The 22,568-nt window shown below is 37.2% G+C and overlaps 1 protein-coding gene across 4 annotated transcripts in view; it reads right to left on the bottom strand.

The window, feature by feature from the left end:
- Positions 1–22,568, bottom strand: part of WWP1 (WW domain containing E3 ubiquitin protein ligase 1) — a 150,138-nt gene that overhangs the window by 60,090 nt on the left and 67,480 nt on the right. For all 4 annotated transcript variants that reach the window (XM_059394817.1, XM_059394814.1, XM_059394816.1 and 1 more), the window contains 8 exons: positions 11,928–12,023; positions 10,025–10,199; positions 7,867–7,921; positions 7,698–7,782; positions 7,440–7,568; positions 4,609–4,684; positions 4,431–4,502; positions 2,561–2,649 (listed from right to left, as the gene is read on the bottom strand). In XM_059394817.1, coding sequence (XP_059250800.1) covers positions 2,561–2,649; positions 4,431–4,502; positions 4,609–4,684; positions 7,440–7,568; positions 7,698–7,782; positions 7,867–7,921; positions 10,025–10,199; positions 11,928–12,023 — 777 coding nt within the window. The remainder of the gene's footprint in view (positions 1–2,560; positions 2,650–4,430; positions 4,503–4,608; positions 4,685–7,439; positions 7,569–7,697; positions 7,783–7,866; positions 7,922–10,024; positions 10,200–11,927; positions 12,024–22,568) is intronic.

Here is a 22,568-nt window from a genome sequence, read left to right as displayed (position 1 = left end):
AGCCACAATCCCCCCCATTAAGGAAAAATTCTTTCTAGGCAGATAATCACCACCCTTAGATGACAGTGCCGTGGTGTGCAGAGTGAAAAAGTGTATCTATCCCACAGAACTGAATCAGCTATGCAGATTCAGCCAACTGATGCCATGTGAGAAGGTGGGAACGTGGGTCTAGGGTTTTTAAAGAGAAGCCAGAAATCTTGATTCTTAAGCATAATCTAGTGATTTTCTTTAATGCTGTCAAATAATGGGAAAAAATTTAAAATCACAATGGGTGCCATTATTAGGCAGGCTAAATCTGGCCTGGAAGCCCATTCACAAAAGTTTTTCTAAAGCTTTAAAAATACCATCTCAGAAACTGCCTGACTGGTAGAGACGAGAATCTTTTCCTAAACAAAATCAAGTAAGAAATGATAAACACCAATTCACAAAACTAAATCCAGTCCCAAAGTAGTAGTTGAACCAAGTGACTTCACACTGTGACAAGGCTCAGGTTAAAACAGGCCCCCAGGGGAAAGGACTGACAGATCTGTGATAATTGGTTCAGATGCAAAAACAAAAACAAAATGAAAAACTAGAAATAAACTTTCTAGTTGCTGCAGATCACTTTTAGCAAACAGCAGCCCAGAGAAAACTGAATATATTCAAAAGAAGAAAGCCTGTACTTGGTATCTGACCTATATACCCTGACATTGAAAGAAAATAAAGAAAAATTATAACAAGAAGTGGAAGAGTTCACTTTCAGCATATCCTTTACTGTACTCCCAAATAAACTAAAGAGATAGTAGAGGTTAAAAAAATTATGAGACAACAGATGAGGTAGCAGAGCCTAGAGAAGAAAATGAAGAAAACAGTAAAGCCACTAATGAAGAAAAATCACATTAGAAGCAACAAAATGTAGGGCAGTACTGCATACAGTGACATGAGGACAGGTTTGAGAAAATCAAAACAAAACTGAAAAGAAAGATAAAAATAATCAGAGAAAAGATGACAGACATGTAAGACTGACAAAGAAGATTCCACATACCCATGATTGATGTTCCTGAAGAAAAATGGAACAAATGGAACAGAAAAAATATTCAAAGACATAATAGAAGAAAATTTCCCTTAAGAAAGATCTTAATATGTTCCTAAGAAAAGATATAAAACAATCAACAATGAAATTAACAAACTTCAAGGAAAAGGACTGTGTGGGCATCCAAAGGGGGTAAAAAAAAGTTTCCTACAAGGGGCTGGCCTTCTACTTCACCTGCTGTAACATTCAATGCTAGAAGACAGGGAAGTAATGTCTACAAAGTGGTGGAGAAACTACTGCTGCATAAGAAATTTGTATCTAGTGAAGCTGTTTATATACAAAAGCAACTGAAAACACATTTTCAAACATGCAAAACTAAAGGAGTGTATCACCCTTGTGAACTCCTGAATAAATCAAAACATGAAAACATGAATCAAATTTAAGAATTCAGGAATAAGAAAATCATGTTACCGAGTAACTGAATATATGCATTAAAACCCTCAAAACATGAAACTAAACCCAAACAGCTGAGGTGACTCTAAGTACAGACAAACATACAAATGTTACAAAGTCAGACACTGTAAAAAATAAAACCGTATTTCATTTCTAAGGTAGATCTTTTTAATATCTGAACATTCCTGAAAATGAGATAAATCACAATAGATGTGATATGATAGGTAGTGTTTCTTTTCTGAAAAAGCTTAATAATGGACTAGAGAAGAAAATATGCTAATTAACCAACTCTGATAATTCCACAAATATGCTCCCATCTATCTCTTTTTGCCCGCTATACAGAAATTGTGAGTTTGTAATTCTGTACACCTCTGAAATACTAGTTTAAAAAGATCTGTTCCTGTGAAAAGGTTTAATACTTTTAAAAGGTTTAATGAGGGTGTTCTGCTAAAAAACAAATTGTTGTCAAATTATATTTGGGCAAAGCAAAAATTTTTATAGTTATTCATTAAAAAAATTAAAAGGATTTCCCACTCATATTGCTTCACATTTTCTACTGTTAACAATGAATGTATTTAATGAATGTGAAAAACTATTCTCAAAGACTCAGACTGGATTAAAACAGAAACATAAAACATTGTTACATAGTAAAAATTCAGAAACAACCTTATGTATGCTGATCCATTAATTACGGTATCTACATAAAATGTAATATTACACAGAGAAATATTAGCACCATTAAATAAAGGAGTAGTATTACTAGCTCCATATAAGATATGAAAAGATGTCCATGAAATACAAAACAATAAAATGAAGTTGCTATATTGTGCATATTGTATCATCAATTCTGTTTTAAAAAACCAGCAAATATGTATTATACTACACATACATACAAATTTTTATAAATGCACAGAAAATGTATAGGATAACCACAACAGTTATAGTAATGCTTACCTCTAGAATTGCACTAATATTTTTTGTTTTTTAAAAATAACTTTGGATTGCTACTGAAAAAATGTATGTTTTCAAGAATACATCCATTGCATACAATGGAGACATACTTATTTCAAAGCAGATGTGTGTTTTTTATTTTACCTTGCTAGACCACCATAATCAAGTCCTTCTTCTCCTCTAAATATTACATATAATCGCCTTCTCAAGTCATAGGGTTTTAATGCCATAATCTAATTAAAAACAAAAACATGGATACTTAAAACACTCATATACAGCATAAGCTTCTTCCAAAACAATTCAATTTAAATTTCATCTGCATTTCCAAAGTTACACAGTTCCTTATCTCATACAACAATGCCTTCAACTGGGGATCAGCTGATGTGTTCCATGAACTAGTAGATATATTATACCTTACTCTATTAAGCTTTCTGTGATTCACCTTCTAAAATCTCTTTCCCCTCTTCTACTATCAAATGGTAGTTCTACTTTGGGTTAGTGGCAAGAAAGAGTGACACAGAAAGCTTTTAAGTTTATAAAATATTCCTTCCCCTGTTGCTCCTCAAATTTTACCAAAATCTTGTAAAAAGTGATTTGCAAATTTTTCAACATTTGATGAAAAGCAAAAGAGCTTGTTTTGGGCCCTGCTTATACCACTATTCCATTTCTCAGTACTAAAGGAACTCAGCTAAAGCAAAGGATTTATACAATACGTAAACCCAATTTTCATAATCCTTAAAAGCTTACAGTAGGATTCTAGCAAACAGGCTTTACTTCTGGATAACAATCACTTCCACCACACATGTCAAAACCAAAGCCAAGACCGCCATGTCTGGGAGACAGCAGAGCTCACCAGCAGGACTTCGCCTCATAGGCAGTCACGCTTGTCAAACAGACCCTGCTTCTCCCCACACCAAAGAACAAAGCAAAATAAAATCTTTCATGAATCTGGATGATATACACTTACTACAAGAAAGCTCAAACAGCTTATAACAAGCTAGGAATTTATTAAAACTCAAACCAAAAAAGTTTTGATAACAGCTGTATTACGTATCTTGCCCAAATTCCAACAGCTAGTAAAGTTAGGATTTGAACATCTCTAATTTTTGAGTGCCGCTATTACATTTTGGCTTGTTTATGTAAAAATCGCTGTGTACCTGTATACACAGGGACTTTCAGTTCATCACTGTAATACTTAGTGTGTGTATGGGGGGGGAGAATGAGAGACTTAGGAAAATTCTCCACAACATCAGAAAAAAAGAACTAATAATATTTTGATTTTTAATCTGTAAATATTCTGCAGATCATTCAGGAAAGGCAGAAACATTAGATTTAATTCATTCACCAAAAATGTTTACTGAAAACCTGCTATGTGCAAGGCACTATTCTAGATACTGAGCATAACAGCAATAAATGAAGTAGCTGGTGTTCCCATGGGAGCTCTAGTAAGGGAGACAAAATGGGTCACGTGGTGCTGTGTGTTACTGAAAAGAATACATAAAGGGCTAGAATGGGACTATGAGGGAGGTGAGCAGGGACTCCCATCTTAACTAGTGTGGCTCAAACGAGGTCTCTCTGGGATCCTAATCTTTAAACTGAAAATCTTTAAACTGAAAACTATAGGAGGACAATGAACATTAGGATTACTGAAGGGATACTGATTTAATTTTAATTTGGTAGTATTATCAAGACTTAAGTTTGAGTTAATGAAGTCGTAGAAAAGTAACTGTCAGAATGTGTCAACTTGTTCCAGAAGCCTTTTAAGCTTCATTTAAAATGGACTTAATGGTAGCCGTTATCTCAAAGGAATGTTGTGAGGATGAATTAAATGAAATGATACTCGTAAGATGCCAGTGCCAAACACATGGCAATCAGTTGCTACATGATGGGGTTTATTATGACTATTATTATTAGGGACACTCAGTAAGTGGCAGTCATGGTTTAAAATTTCTAAACCCTAACTCCCTTTATATATATAGAATATAATTGTTTCTTCTGATAAAATCTTCCTTACCTGTTGGAAGGAATCTTCAAATAGTGTCTGCCTGGATACATTGATCTTTACATGACTGGGTAGTGCATTAGACTAAAAACAAAAATAATACCATGATATCATGTATGGTGCAGTAAAGGTAAGTATAAAGATAAGACTAAATGGTTATGAACATAAGATTTATTTACCACTGTAGTACCTGGCACAAATAACGGAAGTGGGCAAGTTTCCATCTAAAGCTGCGTTCATAAGCAATCTGTGGACCACCTTTAGTTCTAAAGGAAAAAAACAAACAAACATATATTAATCTGAAATAAAATTGGATATTTAATATTCAGTATGAAACTGGAGTATACCAGAGTCCTAGAAATGACCACAGGAAAGTTACTTGCTGGGACAGCAGATAACATTTGGTGGGCCAAGAGGCTTGTGCAGCTCGGACACACACAAAGAGCAAGATTGCATGCATGTATGGGTCTTTTGTAAAGAAGTCAGTTAAACGAAATATTAAGTTTATTACTGACTATTAAAAAAAAAAAAAACCAACTCTGATAATACTTAAAACTAAGGAGGACAGAACTCTAGGTAGAAAAGAACAAGAAAAGAAATTCTATCATAACTTATACCTAACCTCAAACTGAAAGAAACATTGCTGACATGTATGCAAAGCAAAAGTAATTTCTAAGAACAAGTGACATCCAGGTCACACAGCTCAACTGATCGCTGAGGGAAGAGGCAGAGTGGGTGGTATGGGGGGACAGGTTCAATTCACATTGAGAAGGCCTGGGTATTCTGCCTTTTGAGGGAGAACCTAAGATACAAGCACAAAGACCTTTCATGATCTTAGGGAACATTTTGGAATGGATGGAAAATGTTCTCTTATGTTGTTAGGTTCAAGTGAATTTATTGAACAAATATCTGTGAAATATATAGTATTACCTGACATTCTTCTAGCCAATGAGAGTGTTATTTGTTAATAAAATAGGTAACAAAACCTGTTTTTGTGGAGGTTATATACCAGTGAAGGGGACAGACAAGATACAAAATAAAGAAGTAAACTATATAGGCAGTGTGTTAGAAGAGGATAATTTTTTTTTTTTTAAGATTTTATTTATTTGACACAAAGAGGTAACAAGCAGGCAGAGAGGCAGGCATAGAGAGGGGAGGGAACCAGGCTCCTGGCTAAACAGAGAGCCTGACGCAGGGCTCAATCCCAGGACCCCGAGACCATGACCAGAGCCGAAGGCAGAAGCTCAACCCTCTAAGCCACCCAGGCACCCCAGAAGGGAGTAAATGTTTTATCACTCCTGCTCCTCAAAGAGGAGGAGGGGGAAGGGAGAGAGAAGGGAGAGAGAAACAGAAAGGCAGTGTAAAAAAGACATGGAGTGGTACAGTGAGAAGTTTAAATTTCTGAAATGGTGAACAGTGCTGAGTTCACGGGCAAATTAATATTTGAGCAAAAACAGGAAAGGTATTATGTCATGTACATATTTGGGGAAAGAGCAGAATAAAAGCTACGACCCAGAGGTAAAAGCCCAGGTGCTTGAAGTATAGCTAGGGGGCCCGTGAAGCTGAAGGAGAGTGAATGAGGGGAGAAAACAGAGATGAAATTGAAGCGGTAACAGGTCACATTCTATAAGGCTGTGGAGGCCACTGTGAGGACTCTCCTTTTCACTCCAAGATGGGAAATCACTGAGAAGTTTTTGTGTGAAGGAATGACTTTATACTCAATAGAGGGAGAAAAAAAAAAGTCAATCCTGTTGCTTTAAGAATTACACTGTAAGAGGTGTGGTAGAAAGCAGACAGACAGAGGCACCACTCCAGCTGACCATGTGGTGGCAGTGGATATGGTAAGACCTACGTGGATTCTGGACATACTCTCAAGCTGAGGTAGCTAGAAATGTATTGTGTCAAATGCTCCTAAATTAAATGAGACAGGAACACAACCAACCCCTGAATTAACAATTAACAATGGTGATGGAGATCACTGGTGTCCTTAACAAATTCAGGGTCAGTGGAACTTCCTTATAGTCTGTTTGAAAGAGAAATTAGAAACAGCAATGTAGAAATAATGCTTTCAGGTACTTTTTCTTTAAAGGCCAGTAATAATAAGAATTTTCAAAGAATTAATTTAGAAGGTAAAATGTTGTGTTTTTATTTGTTTTTTCATCTAGGAGAAATACCAGTTGATGAGATTTAATTCAGTAGAAGAAAAACTGATGATGGAGGATAGCAAGATGGTAACTGCTGGAGCAATTAAATGGGAAAGAAGGGGGAAATATCCAGAGTGCCAGCAAAGGGACTGGTCTTTGATAGGAACATTGACAGTTCATCTACAGGATCAAAAAGGAAAACAGATGCTGGGAGGTGGGCAGATGTGACAGTAGGAATAAGCAAAACAAACAAAAAACAAAAAACCCTTTTATGGTTGCTTCTATTTTCTTTGTGATGCAAAGATATCACACTTAAGAGTTTAAGGATGAAGGTGAGCTCTATTTTAACATATTTTTATCTGGAAAATTCAAATGTGTTAACATCTCATTCCTTTATGAACTGTAGTACCATAATATGCAGTTAAGAGCACAGACTCTGTGAACAGACTGCCTTGGTCTGAAACCAGCTCCATTCCCTTCTGTCTGGTTTTGCACAAGTTAGTTATGCTCCATAAGTCTCAGTTTCGGCACTGAAAAAGGGAAAATAATAGTATCTCTCTCAAGGGGTCGTTGGGAGATAAAATGAGTAGTTTATACAACACTTGTAGAGTACTATGCTGCACATAGCAATCACGAGAGAAATATTTGCTAGCGTTACTATTAACACATTACGTGCTACAAATTCCTTCTCTAGTAATGTAAAGCAAAAATGGGTATACCAGGCTATTACTTACATAGGTTTTCTTGATCCACAAAGTACAATCTGTTGCTAAACTTGAGGCTAAATTTTTAGTATATGTGCTGCAGAAGTGAGCATTTGAAGCTAAATTTTTATGTCCTCATTAAATAGCATTTAAGACTTCAGGTTTTCACTTACACAGATGATTTCCCATTGCGAGGATCTTTGAATGTTGTAGTTCTTGTATTATGATCAACAAAGTACCTAACACCTTCCCGAGTATACCTAATTTCCCAGCCTTCTGGCAGGGGTTCTTCATTCTGTAAGCTAAAAGATAACATTACAGTCAGAAGGTGAGTATCTTCTAGGTACTAAAAACATTAGAATCAAGATTTACTTGATTTTATCCATAGATCTATGTAAGATGACTTAGTGAAGGGCTTAGTACGCACATACCCTTGAGTTCTGGGATCTTCCCACTGGGTTGTTTTTGTGTTATGATTCACAAAGTAAACCCTGTCGGTTGAATCCACTCTTTTTTCTAAAAAATAGAGTGAGCAGAGCATTTAATCACTCTTTACTAAATATACCTTCAGACATTTTTATCAACAACATATCAGCTTACCCCAGCCTGGTGGCAAAGGCCCATATGGGTCATTTTCTGCAGCTAACATTGAAGCCTGATTGGAGAAATGGTTGGAGGGAAAAATAAAAACATTAATATAAAAGCAGAGATAAACTAAATACTTTGTAGAACAATATTTTATAGTAATTTTCTAAAAAATATAATAAAGGAATGTAAATACAGTGATTTCAAGATACAAAGTACATTTAAAAATGTCATGAGTTAAGAGGGGCCCATCAGTTGATAAAATCATTAATTTTTCTAGGATGATTTAGAAATAATATACTGAGATTAATATTTTAATTCTTTAAACATTTTAATTTAATTAGATTTCAATCTAATAATTAATTTTTAATTTGTTTAGCCCTTCTATCATAACTTGTTGGGAGTGAAGTGAGAAGAGCATATAGAAAATTATGGTGTTTAAATGAAAAATATTACTTGTTTAAAATTACAACAATAATCACAGTTCCCTTTAAGACACACCTATTAATAAAATCAACATTAAAATCCAGTATCATCTTTGTAAACTTTTATCTTAGTATTAGTATCTTTTATATATTCATAAATAAACATTCATGCCTACATATATTATTGCCCAGAAATATATTCAGAAGAAAATATAAACATTGCACTATCAATTTAAAAGAACGACAAATGTAAAAATCATCACCTGAAAAATTACATCTTAATGACAGTTATACATAATATTTTATAACCTTTTAATAGATGCTAATTTTACCTAATATCCACTTCCCACACCTCCGTCCATGACACTCAAATCACTGTTTTGTTCGAGACAGCAATGTGTCCGTCTAATATTCCACTCCCAGCCTTCCTCACAGTTGAGTTGGCAGAATGACCAAGTCTAGTCAGGGAGTACTGGTTGAAGTCCCTGGTAAGGACACCCCTTTACAAGTAAAAAGGCAGGGCTTGCAAGATAAAAGCCATCTGCCCTTCTCACTCCCTTTTCCCCATCTTCTTTTGTACGGTGGGGAATGAAGCCCATGAAGCATGGTAATGATGCACAAAGAATTGGGTTAACAGGTGACATTACTGAGCTGATGTATGCATTAGCCGGACTTTCATCCCAGACTTGTGCTATACTTAGATAATTACACCTCAACCCATTTAAGGATGTTCTCTGCAGAACACACTTCTACTACATCCCTATGACCCGATTCTGCCCTGTTTCTGCGAGGCTTTCATATATACAGCTAAGATGACCCAGAACAAAAGCACACAGTACCTAATTTCTTGTTTACTACATACAGCAACAGTGAAATCTTACTACAGATTTCTGTACAAATTACCAAAGAACCAGCTGGTGGCAGCAGGAAATGCTATGTAAGCTGGGTTGGCCCCCTCCCTCTCTGCTGGCTATAGATCACCAGGAGAATGGGTCAACCTGCAAATGAGAACTTATTATTTAACCAGTGAAGAAAATGGAGCTGAAAGAGCCAGCCTGAGGCAAGATAATGGAAAAGAGTTATTTAAGTTTTCTTTTTTGTGTCTTTCCTATTTCCTCCCTATCTGCTAGCCTCTATGTTTCAGGTTTTCAAGTTGCCTCAAAACACTCTCTAGAGTTGTCTGGTACTTAAAATTTATATTTTCCACTTCCTGTGATCAAACCTGTTTAATGAAGATTTCCCTTTACCCCAAGTCTTCTTGTGGATGTTTGCTTTGGCAATAAATGGACGATCAATAGGTCAAATTTTCAAATAGCTTAGATATTTTGGACAACACTATCTCCAATCCCAGGAATATCTCTGGTAGGTCAAACACATTAAGCTGTTTCTGACAATGTGGAATGGGAATCAGAACAGCTGGAAAAGGGCAAGACTGGTCTTAAATAAAATCAGGAGCAAACAAAATGATTATAATTAAAGGCAAAGAACTGGGAATTAGTAAAGCCATATTGTTCGATTAAGAAATTTCACTTACAAACTACCACTTAAAAAAGATAAAAGCTGTAATATTGCTAGTAAACCAGAATTAAAAAAAAAACTTAGTATGTATGTATATCAGAATTATTTATTAAAGAGTAAATAAAAAAATACCTTGCAGTGCAGTCTATAACATTTAAAAATCACCAAAGTAGAAAAGAGCAAATGCCTGGAGGAAAGAGCTGTATGAACATCTTACAATCTGCTATTACCGAATAGAGGTATCTCTGGTTGAACTGTTGCATAGCTCCTTGCAATTGGTTCCGCTGAGACTGCCACTGCTCAAAGTTTCGAACAGACTCCATGGTAGGCCGCTGCCAGGTGGTTGTTCTGGTGTTATGATCCACATAATAAACTCTGCCACGATCATCAACTCTTCTTTCCCAACTGCCACAAACAAAACAAGCATTAATAAAAATTAAACAGAAACTGGTAAGTATTTAGTTAATACTTCACTCATATAATTTAAAAATCAGAGGCAGAACATATCTTTAAAATTTTGAATATGTAACCTGCTTTTTGGGGGCTAAATTGCCTTCCATTCTAGCACTATATGATTTCTGAGAACTATCTAAAAAAGGGACCAAAGACTGAAAAGTCCCAGTTATCAATCTGGCTACCCTCTCTCTTTTTCTGGTTAAGAAGCTACTGAGTGCTCACTGTACACCTAGCAATCTGCCCCTTAGCACCTGCCCAAGTTCAGGGCTGTAACTCGATTCTTACAGGTCTTTAACCTTCCAGCCGAAATGCAGATGCAATCATGTCATCCCACCTATCAGAGCTCTCCCACATGACATTAAAATGAAACCCTTCACCATTTCAGCCTCCTCTACCCTAAGATCTTTCAAGGGAGCTACATGAGAGTCAAATAACTACTTGCTGGTCCCAAGTGTATCGTATGTTTCCCTTTATCATCTCTTTGTCTGAATATTCCCTCAAAACAAAATGCTCTTTCCTATTTCACCAACTGAAGTTCTCCCCCACCCTCCCAGTTTCAGAGAACTGTAAGTCAATTTGTGCCATTGATCTTGTTACGTAGCTTATTCAAGGCACAAGGCAAGCCTAGAGAGTTCTCCTACTTGCCCCATCTCAGCTCCCTTGCAAACACTTCTTCTCTGTGCCATTAACTCATACAGTGATTTAAAAATCCTTTCAGCAATAAGTCGCACAAAAATAACATTTATGCTTTGAATTTTCTGGACTTGGAATGTGTACTATATTCATGAACTTTAAGTTACATCTGGAAGGACAGATATTCTGAGTGAGCAGCAAAGACAATAAGGAAGATACTGTAGGAACTGGCAGAGTGGGTTTTTTTTTCTATGTACATATATATGCATGTATTTAGAAGATTTTTTTTATTTATTTATTTGAGAGCGGAGGGCGAGGGGCAGAGGGAAAAAGCAGGCTCCCTACTGAGCAGGGTGCCTGATGCAGGGCTCTATTCCAGGACCCCAGGATCATGACCTGAGCCAAAGGCAGATGCTCAGCAGACTGAGCCACCAGGTGCCCCTCAGATAGTGTCTGAGAAGTATATAAATAATATAATTCGAATAGCTATCAGCACAATAGATATAAGGAGTTAAGAACACAAATGAAAAGGAAGGTCTGTTTGTGAATGATCATGAATGACAGCCTAACAAGCATGAATTTATTTAGCATGTAATAGAAATGTTTTTATTCATTTAACTAAAGCCATAATGTGATACAATTTTACTTAGAGTAATCTTTTAGATAACTTTGAAGCACTTTCGCATCTCTTGTATCATTAAACGTCATGTAACATACCTTAGATCGCTATCTCTGGAGAACCATACATACAAATTTTCCTAAATACACCTTTCATTCCTTAAAAACTAATGACAAGCACTAAAAGTGGATCAAAATGACAAGTACTCTCAGTAACTCTTGCCAGTGTTTGACAATCTCTTGACGAAGCCCCTTCAGACTAACTGTAGAAGAGATACAATATAACAAATCTTATTAACTGAAATTATTCACAGAAGTAAATGAAGGAAACAGAACATGCACAATGAAAGAATCATTAATAAGTAAGTTTAAGAAATCACATGTATGATAAAACACAACTGGAGATGTATAAAGCTGTCACATTACCCTGGAGGTAAAGGTTGTGGCCTCTCCCATGTAGTCGTTCGAGTATTATGATCCACGTAGTAAGTTCTACCATGAGGATCTTTTCTCTGTTCCCACCTTTAACAAAAATGCAAAACAAAAATATACGATAACTAAGACAATCTGAAAAATCATTCCTTATATATAATCAGGAAAATTACAAGTCTTACTTTAAAAGGATACATATACACACACACCTTAAAAAGTGTGTATATATATACATATATATATATATATACACATATACACACATATATATATGTATATATATACACACTCCACACACACATAAAAGTTTCTTTTCCCAATTATTAGTACCCTTTAAGTTCTTATTCCTTTTCTATTAACAGTATTGGAAACTCAATAAATATGGTCAAGAAAGGGAGATAAAGTATTACCTAAAATTTTAAAATGTTACTAATTTATAGAATTTATCATAGAAAATTTATCATCAGAAAAGACAAATGTAGGTAGGGGTGCCCGAGTAGCTCAGTAGTTTAAACGGCTGCCTTCGACACAGGTCATGATCTCAGGGTCCTGGGACTGAGCCTCGCATTGGGCTCCCTGCTCAGCAGGGAGTCTGCTTCTCCCTCTCCCTCTGCCATTCCTCCTGTTCATGCTCTGCCTCTCTAATTAATTAATTAATTAATTAATTAAAGACAAGTTTAATCAAAAGTAGAGGAATTTCCAGCCCAGTATCACACTCAAGGCACAAAATGTTAATGAGGTAATTATCCACTTTTGCTGGTAATTTAAAAAACATACATCTAAAATATTTTAGGAGAAACTGCATTAAAGAAGTATGGGGTGAAATTGCTCCACAATAATTCTTCTATATGCATTCAGTGTCTTTTTGTATACAACTATCTCCCTCTTGTTTTTGGTGAAACTACTCAGTTTTTGGACAGCCCAATTTCATCTTTTTCTGTTCCATCTCAAAGACTCAATCTCTTATTTTCCCCACTCTTGTTTTCTCCTCTGTGATTCCCGTTTCCTAGAAGAAAAATGTTAAATATAAAATATAAATACCTGCTTATTTCTGATTGTAACATTCTTGTTTTCAATTGAAAGTAGAAGAAATGGAAGTATTTTTCTTTCTCTTAAACCCAGGGGCCCAATCTAATTTTTCTTTTTGGATTGGAGAGGTCTTTAATAATTAAACCCCCCCTTTTTTATTTAAAGATATTTATTTTATAGAGAGAAACAGCAGAACAGGTGGAGAGGCACAGAGGGAGAGAGAATCTAAAGTAGACTCCCCACTGAGCATGGAGCCTGACACAGGGCTGGGTCTCATGACCTTAGCCAAACTCAAATCAGACACTCAACTAATTGAGCCACCCAAGTACCCCTAAATTATTTTCTTACAGAACAATTATACATACTAAAGGTATTCCCTAAGCAAGGTGCACACATGTATGCATACTTTAACGTAAAAAAGGCATGTAAAAAAATTAATAGTTTGCTTAAGCTGCATCCAGTAAACATAAGTTACAAAATGCTTCAAAACTAACTCGGGATCATGTAAGTTATTAAATTTAGATTGCATTTAATCTCCCTCAACATAAGTTGCCTAATAGCTTCCTGTGTTGATTCTGAGAACTCCAATGCCATTCTGGTAAGTATGAGATCTGCTTCCAGTCCCTTTTTAAAATCTCTGGAAATTTAAAAAAAGTTTTTCTTTGGCCCCAACGTACTAAAATTTTCACAACAAGGCATCTTAATACAGATTTATTTTCACTCATTATCCTGAATTTTGGTGGGCCCTTTTAATAAGAAAATTTATGCCCCTCATATTTGTTGGGGTTTTAAGGACTTCCTCCCATTTTCTCTCTTTCTGGAACTTTTCTTACCGGACCCTTTGAACTGGTACTCTAAATTTTCAATTTTATTTCTTTTATTTTAAAAATCTATCTTTTTGTTCTGTTTTTTAGAAAAATTCTTTACCTTTATTACTCAAATCTTCCAATGAATTTGATTTCTAAGAGCTTTTGGTTCTTGAGGTATTCTGCTTTTACAACACCTCCTTCTTCTTCTTTTTCTTCTTCTTCTTTTTTTTTTTTTAAGATTTTATTTATTTATCTGACACTCAGAGATCACAAGTAGACAGAGAGGCAGGCAGAGAGAGAGGAGGAAGCAGACTCCCCACTGAGCAGAGAGCACGATGCGGGGCTCGATCCCAGGACCCTGGGATCATGACCTGAGCCGAAGGCAGAGGCTTTAACCCACTGAGCCACGGAGGCGCCCCAACACCTCCTTCTTTAATATATGTTCTATCTACTCGTATGTCTCTGAAAATATGAAAACGGGCCTTTGTGTGGCTGGGCGCAGATTGTAGGACTGACTAAAGAAGTAGAGAACTGGGGCTCCTGGGTAGCTCAGTGGGTTGAGCCGCTGCCTTCAGCTCGGGTCATGATCTCAGGGTCCTGGGATCGAGCCCCACATCGGGTTCTCTGCTCGGCAGGGAGCCTGCTTCCTTCTCTCTCTCTCTGCCTGCCTCTCTGCCTACTTGTGATCTCTCTCTATGTGTCAACTAAATAAATAAATCTTTTAAAAAAAAAAAAAGAAGTAGAGAACAAGGCTATTTCGTTGGAGGACAAATAGGTATCAGTATTTTTAGTCTTTTTAGGATGGGGGGGTTTCAATAGAAGATAATTTCAGTCTGGGTGAGAAGGTAAAATCCGGTGTCAATATTCTGGGATTTGAGTAGGTAAGAATGCTGGGGTTTGCAAACTCACTTATAACTTTATTCACTTACTAATCTCCTAAAGGTCACTTATGTCCCAATTTAGCACCCTCAAGTGTGCCTGGTGTTCCCAAAGGTAGAGAACTTCCAGAGAAAACACCTATAGGCAAGATACTAGTCCTGGCTGCAGGGAGGGGAATTAAGGATTTATTTCTCAAAGTGACTTTCAATCTTGCTCTTTGTAGTGTCATTTTTTTTTTCTTCCAAGATTTTATTTATTTATTTGAGAGAGAGACAGGGAGAGAGAACATGCGTGAGGAGAAGGGCAGAGAGAAAAGCAGACTCCCTGTGGAGCTGGGAGCCCGATGAGGGGCTCGATCCCGGGACCCCGAGATCATGACCTGAGCCGAAGGCAGTTGTCCAACCAACTGAGCCACCCAGGCGTCCCTGTAGTGCCATCTTTACTACCACTTCCTACCATATCTGATCGTGCCAATGCAGAGACCAGGCCTGTCCCCCTCGCAGGCCAGAATTCAGTTCTCCTGGGTTTGCTAGGTCAGCTCCACTTAATCATTTTCCAGATGACCACAACCTCATGAGAACCTGCATAGAAGCATCCAACTAAGCCACCTCCAGATTCCTAATCCTCAGAAACTATTTAAGATGGTATGTTTTGTTGTTTTAAACTGCTAAATTTGGGGATAATTTGTTAAACAATAATACACACAAGGAAATACTATAAATACATTCAACTCTTGACCTCAGCTCTAGTCTTGAGTTCAGGCCCCATGTTGGGCCCTACACTTGGTGTGCAACTACTTAAAAACGAATCATTAAGAACACTGAAAAGAATTAAGGTAAACCTACATATTTAGAGCAACAATCTTCATGAAGGTTTAGGTCTAAGTCTATATTGCTCATCAGTGTAAAAATAGCACAGTGCCTGCAAAAGTGCTTAATAAATACTAAGTATGTGCTAAATGTGAGTTGTACTGACATGGACATACAACTAAATTTTACAAAGCACTACCAGGTATTTACCTACAGGCTACAAAAGCATCTGGGTGGTTCATTCGGTAAGCATTTGACTCTTGATCTTGGCCCTCTGAGGTCATGACCTGAACCAAGATCAAGAGTCAAATGCTTACCGAATGAACCACCCAGCACTCATACTTCCTCTAAAACAAAAACAGAATTGAGGGGATACATACATCCTGATGTTTATAGCAGCATTATCAACAATAGCCAAATTATGGAACAAGTCCAAATGTCCACTGACTGATGAATGAATAAAGAGGAAGTAGTAAATATACACAATGGAATATTACTCAGCTATCAAAAAGAGTGAAATCTTGACATCTGTAACAGCGTGGACGGAGTTAAGATGATATTAGGCTGGGTGAAATAAGTCAGTCACAGAAAGACAAATACCACATGATGTCACTCATATGTGGAATTTAAGAAACAACTGTCTCCAGACCACAGTGGGGGAAAGGAGAGGCAAACCAGAAAACACTCTTAATTACAGAGAACAAACTGAGGGTTACTGGAGGGGAGGTGGGGCAGAATAGGTTAAGTGGCTGATGGGTATTAAGGTGGGGACTGTTGTGATGAGTGCTGGGTGTTACATGTAAGTGATGAATTACTAAATTTTGTACCTGAAACTAATACTACACTATATGTTAACTAACTGGAATTTAAATAAAAACTTGGAGAAAAATAAAAAGGCAAGTAAAAAACTCTGTGCAGAGTATTTTCTTAAAATTATACAAGTATATACATAACAGTTATATACTGTTATATACATAACAGTAATTTACATAGCTACTCACTACTACTGACATAGCTACTCACTAAGCTCTTCACCTATCTCTCCTCATAGAACCTGTCACTATATGACATTATGTAATAGGTTGCATATGCAAGGCCCCAGGCTGATCAGCCTGCTGTTACACATACTTCACAGCATCAGAGGCTTAGCCTCTCTTGGCCCTCTAAACACCCTCTGACACAGAAGAGCTCTTAAATACTTACTACTGGAATAATATATAGACACCATTCTCTGAGTGTTTTTTTTATGACTTAAAATATTTAACTTGGTCCATGTCTTTGCTTGTGAGCAGGAATACATTATACTATTAGGGGTAAAAAATAAACATAACCAAGTGTTCCATTTATATAATGAGCTAGGAAGCTCTATTCTAGTTTTATCTCGGGCAAACTGCAAATATTTCCAATTTAACATTCAATAAATATTCAGTACTCACGTTGGAGCCCAAAGTTGGGCTCAATCTCACATCCCTGAGATCATGACCTGAGCTGAAATCAAGAGCCGGACACTTAACTGACTGAGCCACCCAGGCATCCCTAGCCAACTGTTTTTAATTTTTCCAAAATAGGGGTTCACTTCCAAATTTCAGTGTTTTTGCTCCTAACAGAATTTATCTTTCCCAAACTTTTTCTGTAAAGTGCCAGATAGGAAGTATTTTAGGCTATGCAGGTGAAAAGGCAAAATCAATAATATTATGTAGGTTCTTACATAGTAAGAGCAAAAACTCCTGTCATGCCCCACCTCATTTTTCCAACAGCTGGTCCAAGAAGAGATTAACTTGCTGAGCTGTCACTCCCAAAGTGAGATTCTACCTCTTGGGGCACAACAGTTGTCACAACGGAGTCCCTAATGTGTAGGTGGTAACCAAGGCCTTGGGCAGCAACGATGGAAGAAGGTACTGGTAGGGGAAGGGGTGGTGCAGAGCAAAGGATGATACTCTGGATTGGTCTGGGTGACTCACAGTGACAGCCTGCTAAAGCTATACCCATGGGTCCTAGAAAAGAGGTGGGCTGGAATTGACAAGAGATAAAAATATCCCAATAGTGGAAATTCATGAATACTTCCCAGTAGGTACAAGTTACTTGGCTGAATGAGACTTCACAATAAAATTCTTTAAATTTTATGGATCTACATGCTCATTTATAACTGCCACACATCTCTTCAACCGTAATACTCGCCTTTCTAGTATTTAGGTATAGTCTCTCTCTCACTAGAACATTATATATAAATTTTCAAAATCTACTACTGAACTAAGACCTTGCTTTGAAAAGAGTGAATGTGGAAGAATTTGGTGAAATGTATTATAATAAAAATTACCACATTTAGTTACTGAATGAATAACTATTGGTTTCAAACTTGGATAATGGAAGACCTGCTTTCTCATAAACTACAAAGACAGTTACCTCATTCTCTCCTCTACTGCTAACCACTGTGTCCACAGACTCCTCACATCAGAACCTGATTACCCTTTAAAGTCTCTCCAATTTAACAAATAAACAAACTTTAAAATCTCCCATTTTATAAAACAAAAACTAACCCTCAGTTCTCTATCTCCTCTTACACGTTTCCACCAACCAAGCATTCCTTACTCTGTGTGTTCACTGGTGAGAAAGCTTTACATACTAGCTCTCTTTAAATGTTTTCTACACACTTCTAACCCCCGCATTCACCCCATCACAGAGCATTCTGAATACAGCTCTATTTCCCAGAAACTGCTTTATCAAAGGTCAACAATAAATCATCTCTTTGTTGTTAAATTCAATCTGTGCCTTTCAGTTCTTATCTTACTTGAAATTTTTAGTAGTTTTTGACCTTGTTAATCATTTCCTCAGAAGCATTTACAAGCCAAGCCAGGTTCTTTGCCCAGTTGCTCACTCACTCAAGATCATTTAATCAGGCACATATTTAACAAAATTTATTGAGTACCTGCTATGTGGCAGGCATGGTTTTAGGAACGAGAAGTACAGAAATGGACAAAATAAAGCCCCTTCCATTCCAGTGGAGAGAAAATGGACAAGACACAACTATATGTCAGTGGTGATTAAAGTATCATAAAGAAAAATAATAAAAGTTATGCTGATTAGAATAACCCTACTCCAAAGTGTTCATGCTGATTTCACCTATATTAAGTTCTGTAACAGGGAAAACTGATCTTCCATCTATAGTGGAAAAAAAATCAGTGACTGTTGAAAAGGTACTTATAGAACTTTCTGGGATGATGGTAATATTCAGTATCTTGCTAAGGGTTTGGGTTAACCAATGTATGTGTTCGTCAGAACCTATGAAAATGATATAATTAAGACTCGTGCATTTCCTTCTATGTAAACTCTACCTAAAAAAACTTTAAAAATACTGAACTCTAGGGATGCCTGGATGGCTCAGTTGGTAAAGAGGCTGCCTTTGGCTCAGGTCATGATCCCATGGTCCTGGGATTGAGTCCCACATTGGGCTCCTTGCTCAGCAGGGAGCCTACTTCTCCCTCTGCCACTCTGTCTGCCTGTGTGCTTGCTCTCTTCTCTCTCTCTCTCTCTGACAAATAAATAAATAAAATCTTTAAAAATACTGAACTCTAGAGTTAATGATATACAAGCTGAAGTACTGAGGGGCAAAATGTACTGCTGTCTGCACATCACTGAACTGCATCCAGGGGTACAGGCCTGTGATTCATCAATCTTACACAATTCACAGCACTCATCATAGCACATACCCTCCCCAATGTCCATCACTCAGCCACCCCACCCTCTCCACCTCCCTCCCCTCCAGCAACCCTCATCTATCTCCTGAGATTAAGACTCTCTTGCGGTTTTGTCTTCTTTCACTTTTCCCTCCCTTCCCCTATGATCCTCTGTCTTGTTTCTCAAATTCCTCCTATCAGTGAGGTCATATGAAAACTGTTTTTCTCTGACCGACATATTTCGCTTAGGATAACAGCCTCCTGTTCCATCCACACTGTTGCAGGTGGCCAAGATTTCATGGATTTTTGATGGCTGCATAATATCCCACCGTAAAAAAATACATCTTCTTTATTGTTCATCTGCTGATGGACATCTAGGCTCTTAAAAGTTAGATGGACAGAGATGCAGACGCAGGATATCAAGCAAACAGTAAAAGGTCAATTACAGAATCTACTGGTAGACATAGGGGTGTTCACTGTTAAATTCTTTAAATTTTTCTACAGGTTTACAAATTTTCCTAGCGAAAAGCTGGGGAAAAATTAGGCAGGGTAAGGGGATGGGTGCAGAGGGGCCTGATTTAACCAGGGGGAACCAGAAAAGGCCCCTGGAGTAAGGTAACATTTGAGCAAAGACCTGAATAAGTCATGCAGGTATCAGAGGAGTAACCTTCCACACAGAAGTCTGAGCAAATGCAAAGGTCTTTGGGTGAGATAATGCTTGGCCTAAAACTCAAGTGTCATCTCCAGACTGAAATACTCTTCTTTCAGAACACTCGTGATTCCACTGGTAATTAGCTATACAGCTGAGTAAGTTAAAAGAAAGGAAACACAGGGAACTAGGAAAGATTTCTGAGGAAAGAGAGATGATGATGTAAATCTGAAAACTGCTAACTTGGACAATTACACAAAGACCTGCCTAAGCCAGAAGAATCAACTTTGGTTCCACGCCTCTAGTCTACTACCTCCTCACAACTAATCACCTTACAAAACCAGCATCCACCTAGCTATTTTAAGTTTTCACCTGGATCAAAAGTTTCTACACTTTTCTTTTTTTAAAAGCAACTTTTTTTTTTTTTTAAAGATTTTATTTATTTATTTGAGAGGGAAAGAGCACGTGAGCAAGGGTGAGGAGCAGAGGGAGAAGGACAAGCAGACTCTACACTTAGCATGGAGTCTGATGCAAACCCAGGACCCTGAGATCATGGCCTGAGCTGAAACCAAGAGTCAGATTCTTAATCAACTGAGCCACCCAGGCACCCTGGCTTCTAAACTTTTTTGATGACAGTTCACAGAATAAGAAATATGTATTACATAAATATCTCTGTGTATACTAGACTGCTATTTATTTGTTATTTATACACACAAAACCACACCAGAAAAATAAACTTTCTGGAAACAATGTTTACTCATATTACAACTAACACTTCAGTATTTCCTATTCTGGTCTACACTGACTTGCTTCAATTATGTGTTCAAATGCTGGCCATAATCTGCTAATGGGGTACAGCCTACAACTTGAAAATCACTTATCTAGGTTACCACAAAAGTCTCCTAACACAAACATCACATATGGTGGCCTACAGGCCATGTTGAATCATTTATTTGGACTCCAGAGAATTAAGTTTCTGAGCTTATTATCATTTTAAATCGTAATGCCTGCTTCTCTCATTTATAAACCAGCCTGGCTGCTATCCTAACTTGTCTCCTTGACTCCTAAAAATCTGTACCACTGCTAGAAGGAAATGACCTAACTAAAACGCAAAAAGGACAATGCCATGACCCTGCTTAAAATGCATTATAATGTTCATTCATGGTTTTCAGGAAAATACTCCCACACTCTTAGAAAAGAATATGAAATTCTTCATAGGACTGCTTACTCTTTAGTACTGCATATGTCAACTTCCTCGAATGCTGAACTCAAGCTGTAACAAAATACTATTTCCTGAATTCTACTTACACATTTTTATGGATGCCAGAGATCTGAACAGGAGTTGGCTCTACTGAGAATGAAGCCTTTTACCACCAGCACTTACATTATTACTCTGCTAACTCCTAACCCTCTTTTAGACATCCACTTAACATCACATCTTTCAGAAAGTATTCTTTGGTCTCAATAGTGTAGGCTACTCCCTTCAAAGATCTCTCTGTGTATGTTCCCACCCACAGCCTGCTCAACTTAGGTCTAGCCCAGCTTCAACTGTACAGTATAGCTGCTGCTTACTTATCTTTACCCTCCTATCAGACCATGAGGTTCTTAACAGCTTCTTAAATGTACCTGTCACAGTGGCAGAAACATGGAACTAGGATAAATGATTAAAATGCCAAAGACTGAAAACAAAAACAAGGAGAGATTTTTGAGAGAGGTTTGAAATGCTGGCAGGAAAAGGGGGGATTTCCAGAAGCAGTTGAAAATGAACTCTGAAAAAGGTCTGGCTCAGACATACAGATGTGATAGTTACATTGATGGGAAAGCATGACCGCCAACAGAGGAAGACAAACATGCAGACAGAACAACAAAGGCTAAAAGACCACTACTAGGCAGTAGGCAAAATAAGATGCAGCAGCAAAGAACACTGAGAAAAACAGTTCAGAAAATAAGACAGGGCCATGAACACAATGACTATGATGAGAAACGGAGGACAGTAAGATTAAGACTTCTAGCAGTACAGTTTCCACAGCTCCAAGATGAACCATGCTGACTGCTGAGAGCTGTGAGGGAAAGCACTGCATCCATACGTCTATCATGGCACTGTCCAACTGTACTGCATCTACGGTTGTAAGTCTGAGCCACGAGAAATAAACTTTTTGAAGTCAGAGACAAGGAATGATTAAGTCATATTAGTATCATCAAAGCCAAGTAAAGAGTAAAAAAAACTTGTTCAGTAAATCTAGGAGAGATTACCAAATGGAATACACACATAGAATAATTCTTTAAAGGAAATTTGGGGAAGCTAGATATTTTCAATGGGAAAATTTAAAGGGAACTAAGAATTATTAAGCAGCAATGAAAACCTGAGTTTGTAACAGAGGTAATCAGCAGAGTTAGGTGACTTTTCCCAGCACTCAGTACTAACTGAAAAAAAGGATGGCTATATTGGGGCCTGGGGAGCAGACCATAAGGGAAGCTAGAGAACTGAGGTAATTATGTAGTATTATGGTCATTCTTCCCTGGAAGTAAAAATAAACCAAGAATCAAATCAAGTGTTGTCTTGCACATTAACATTAGGTTTTATCTTTCCCCTTCATACTGCACATACTTCATTAGTAATTGTTCTCAGTTTTAAAAAGTACTTAGTTTGTGGCAAGTAAATTATATCAATTAAATTCCAACTTTGATTTCAAATTACTAAACAGTGGAAAAATTTTATATACATGTTCAACAGTCATATTATTAAAAAGCTGCTATTCAAATGTAAGTCAAACTTCTAAAACATG

Source organism: Mustela nigripes, chromosome 3 (assembly GCF_022355385.1).
Source record: "Mustela nigripes isolate SB6536 chromosome 3, MUSNIG.SB6536, whole genome shotgun sequence".
NCBI lineage: Eukaryota > Metazoa > Chordata > Mammalia > Carnivora > Mustelidae > Mustela > Mustela nigripes.
This window is presented reverse-complemented; position numbering and strand designations above follow the sequence as displayed.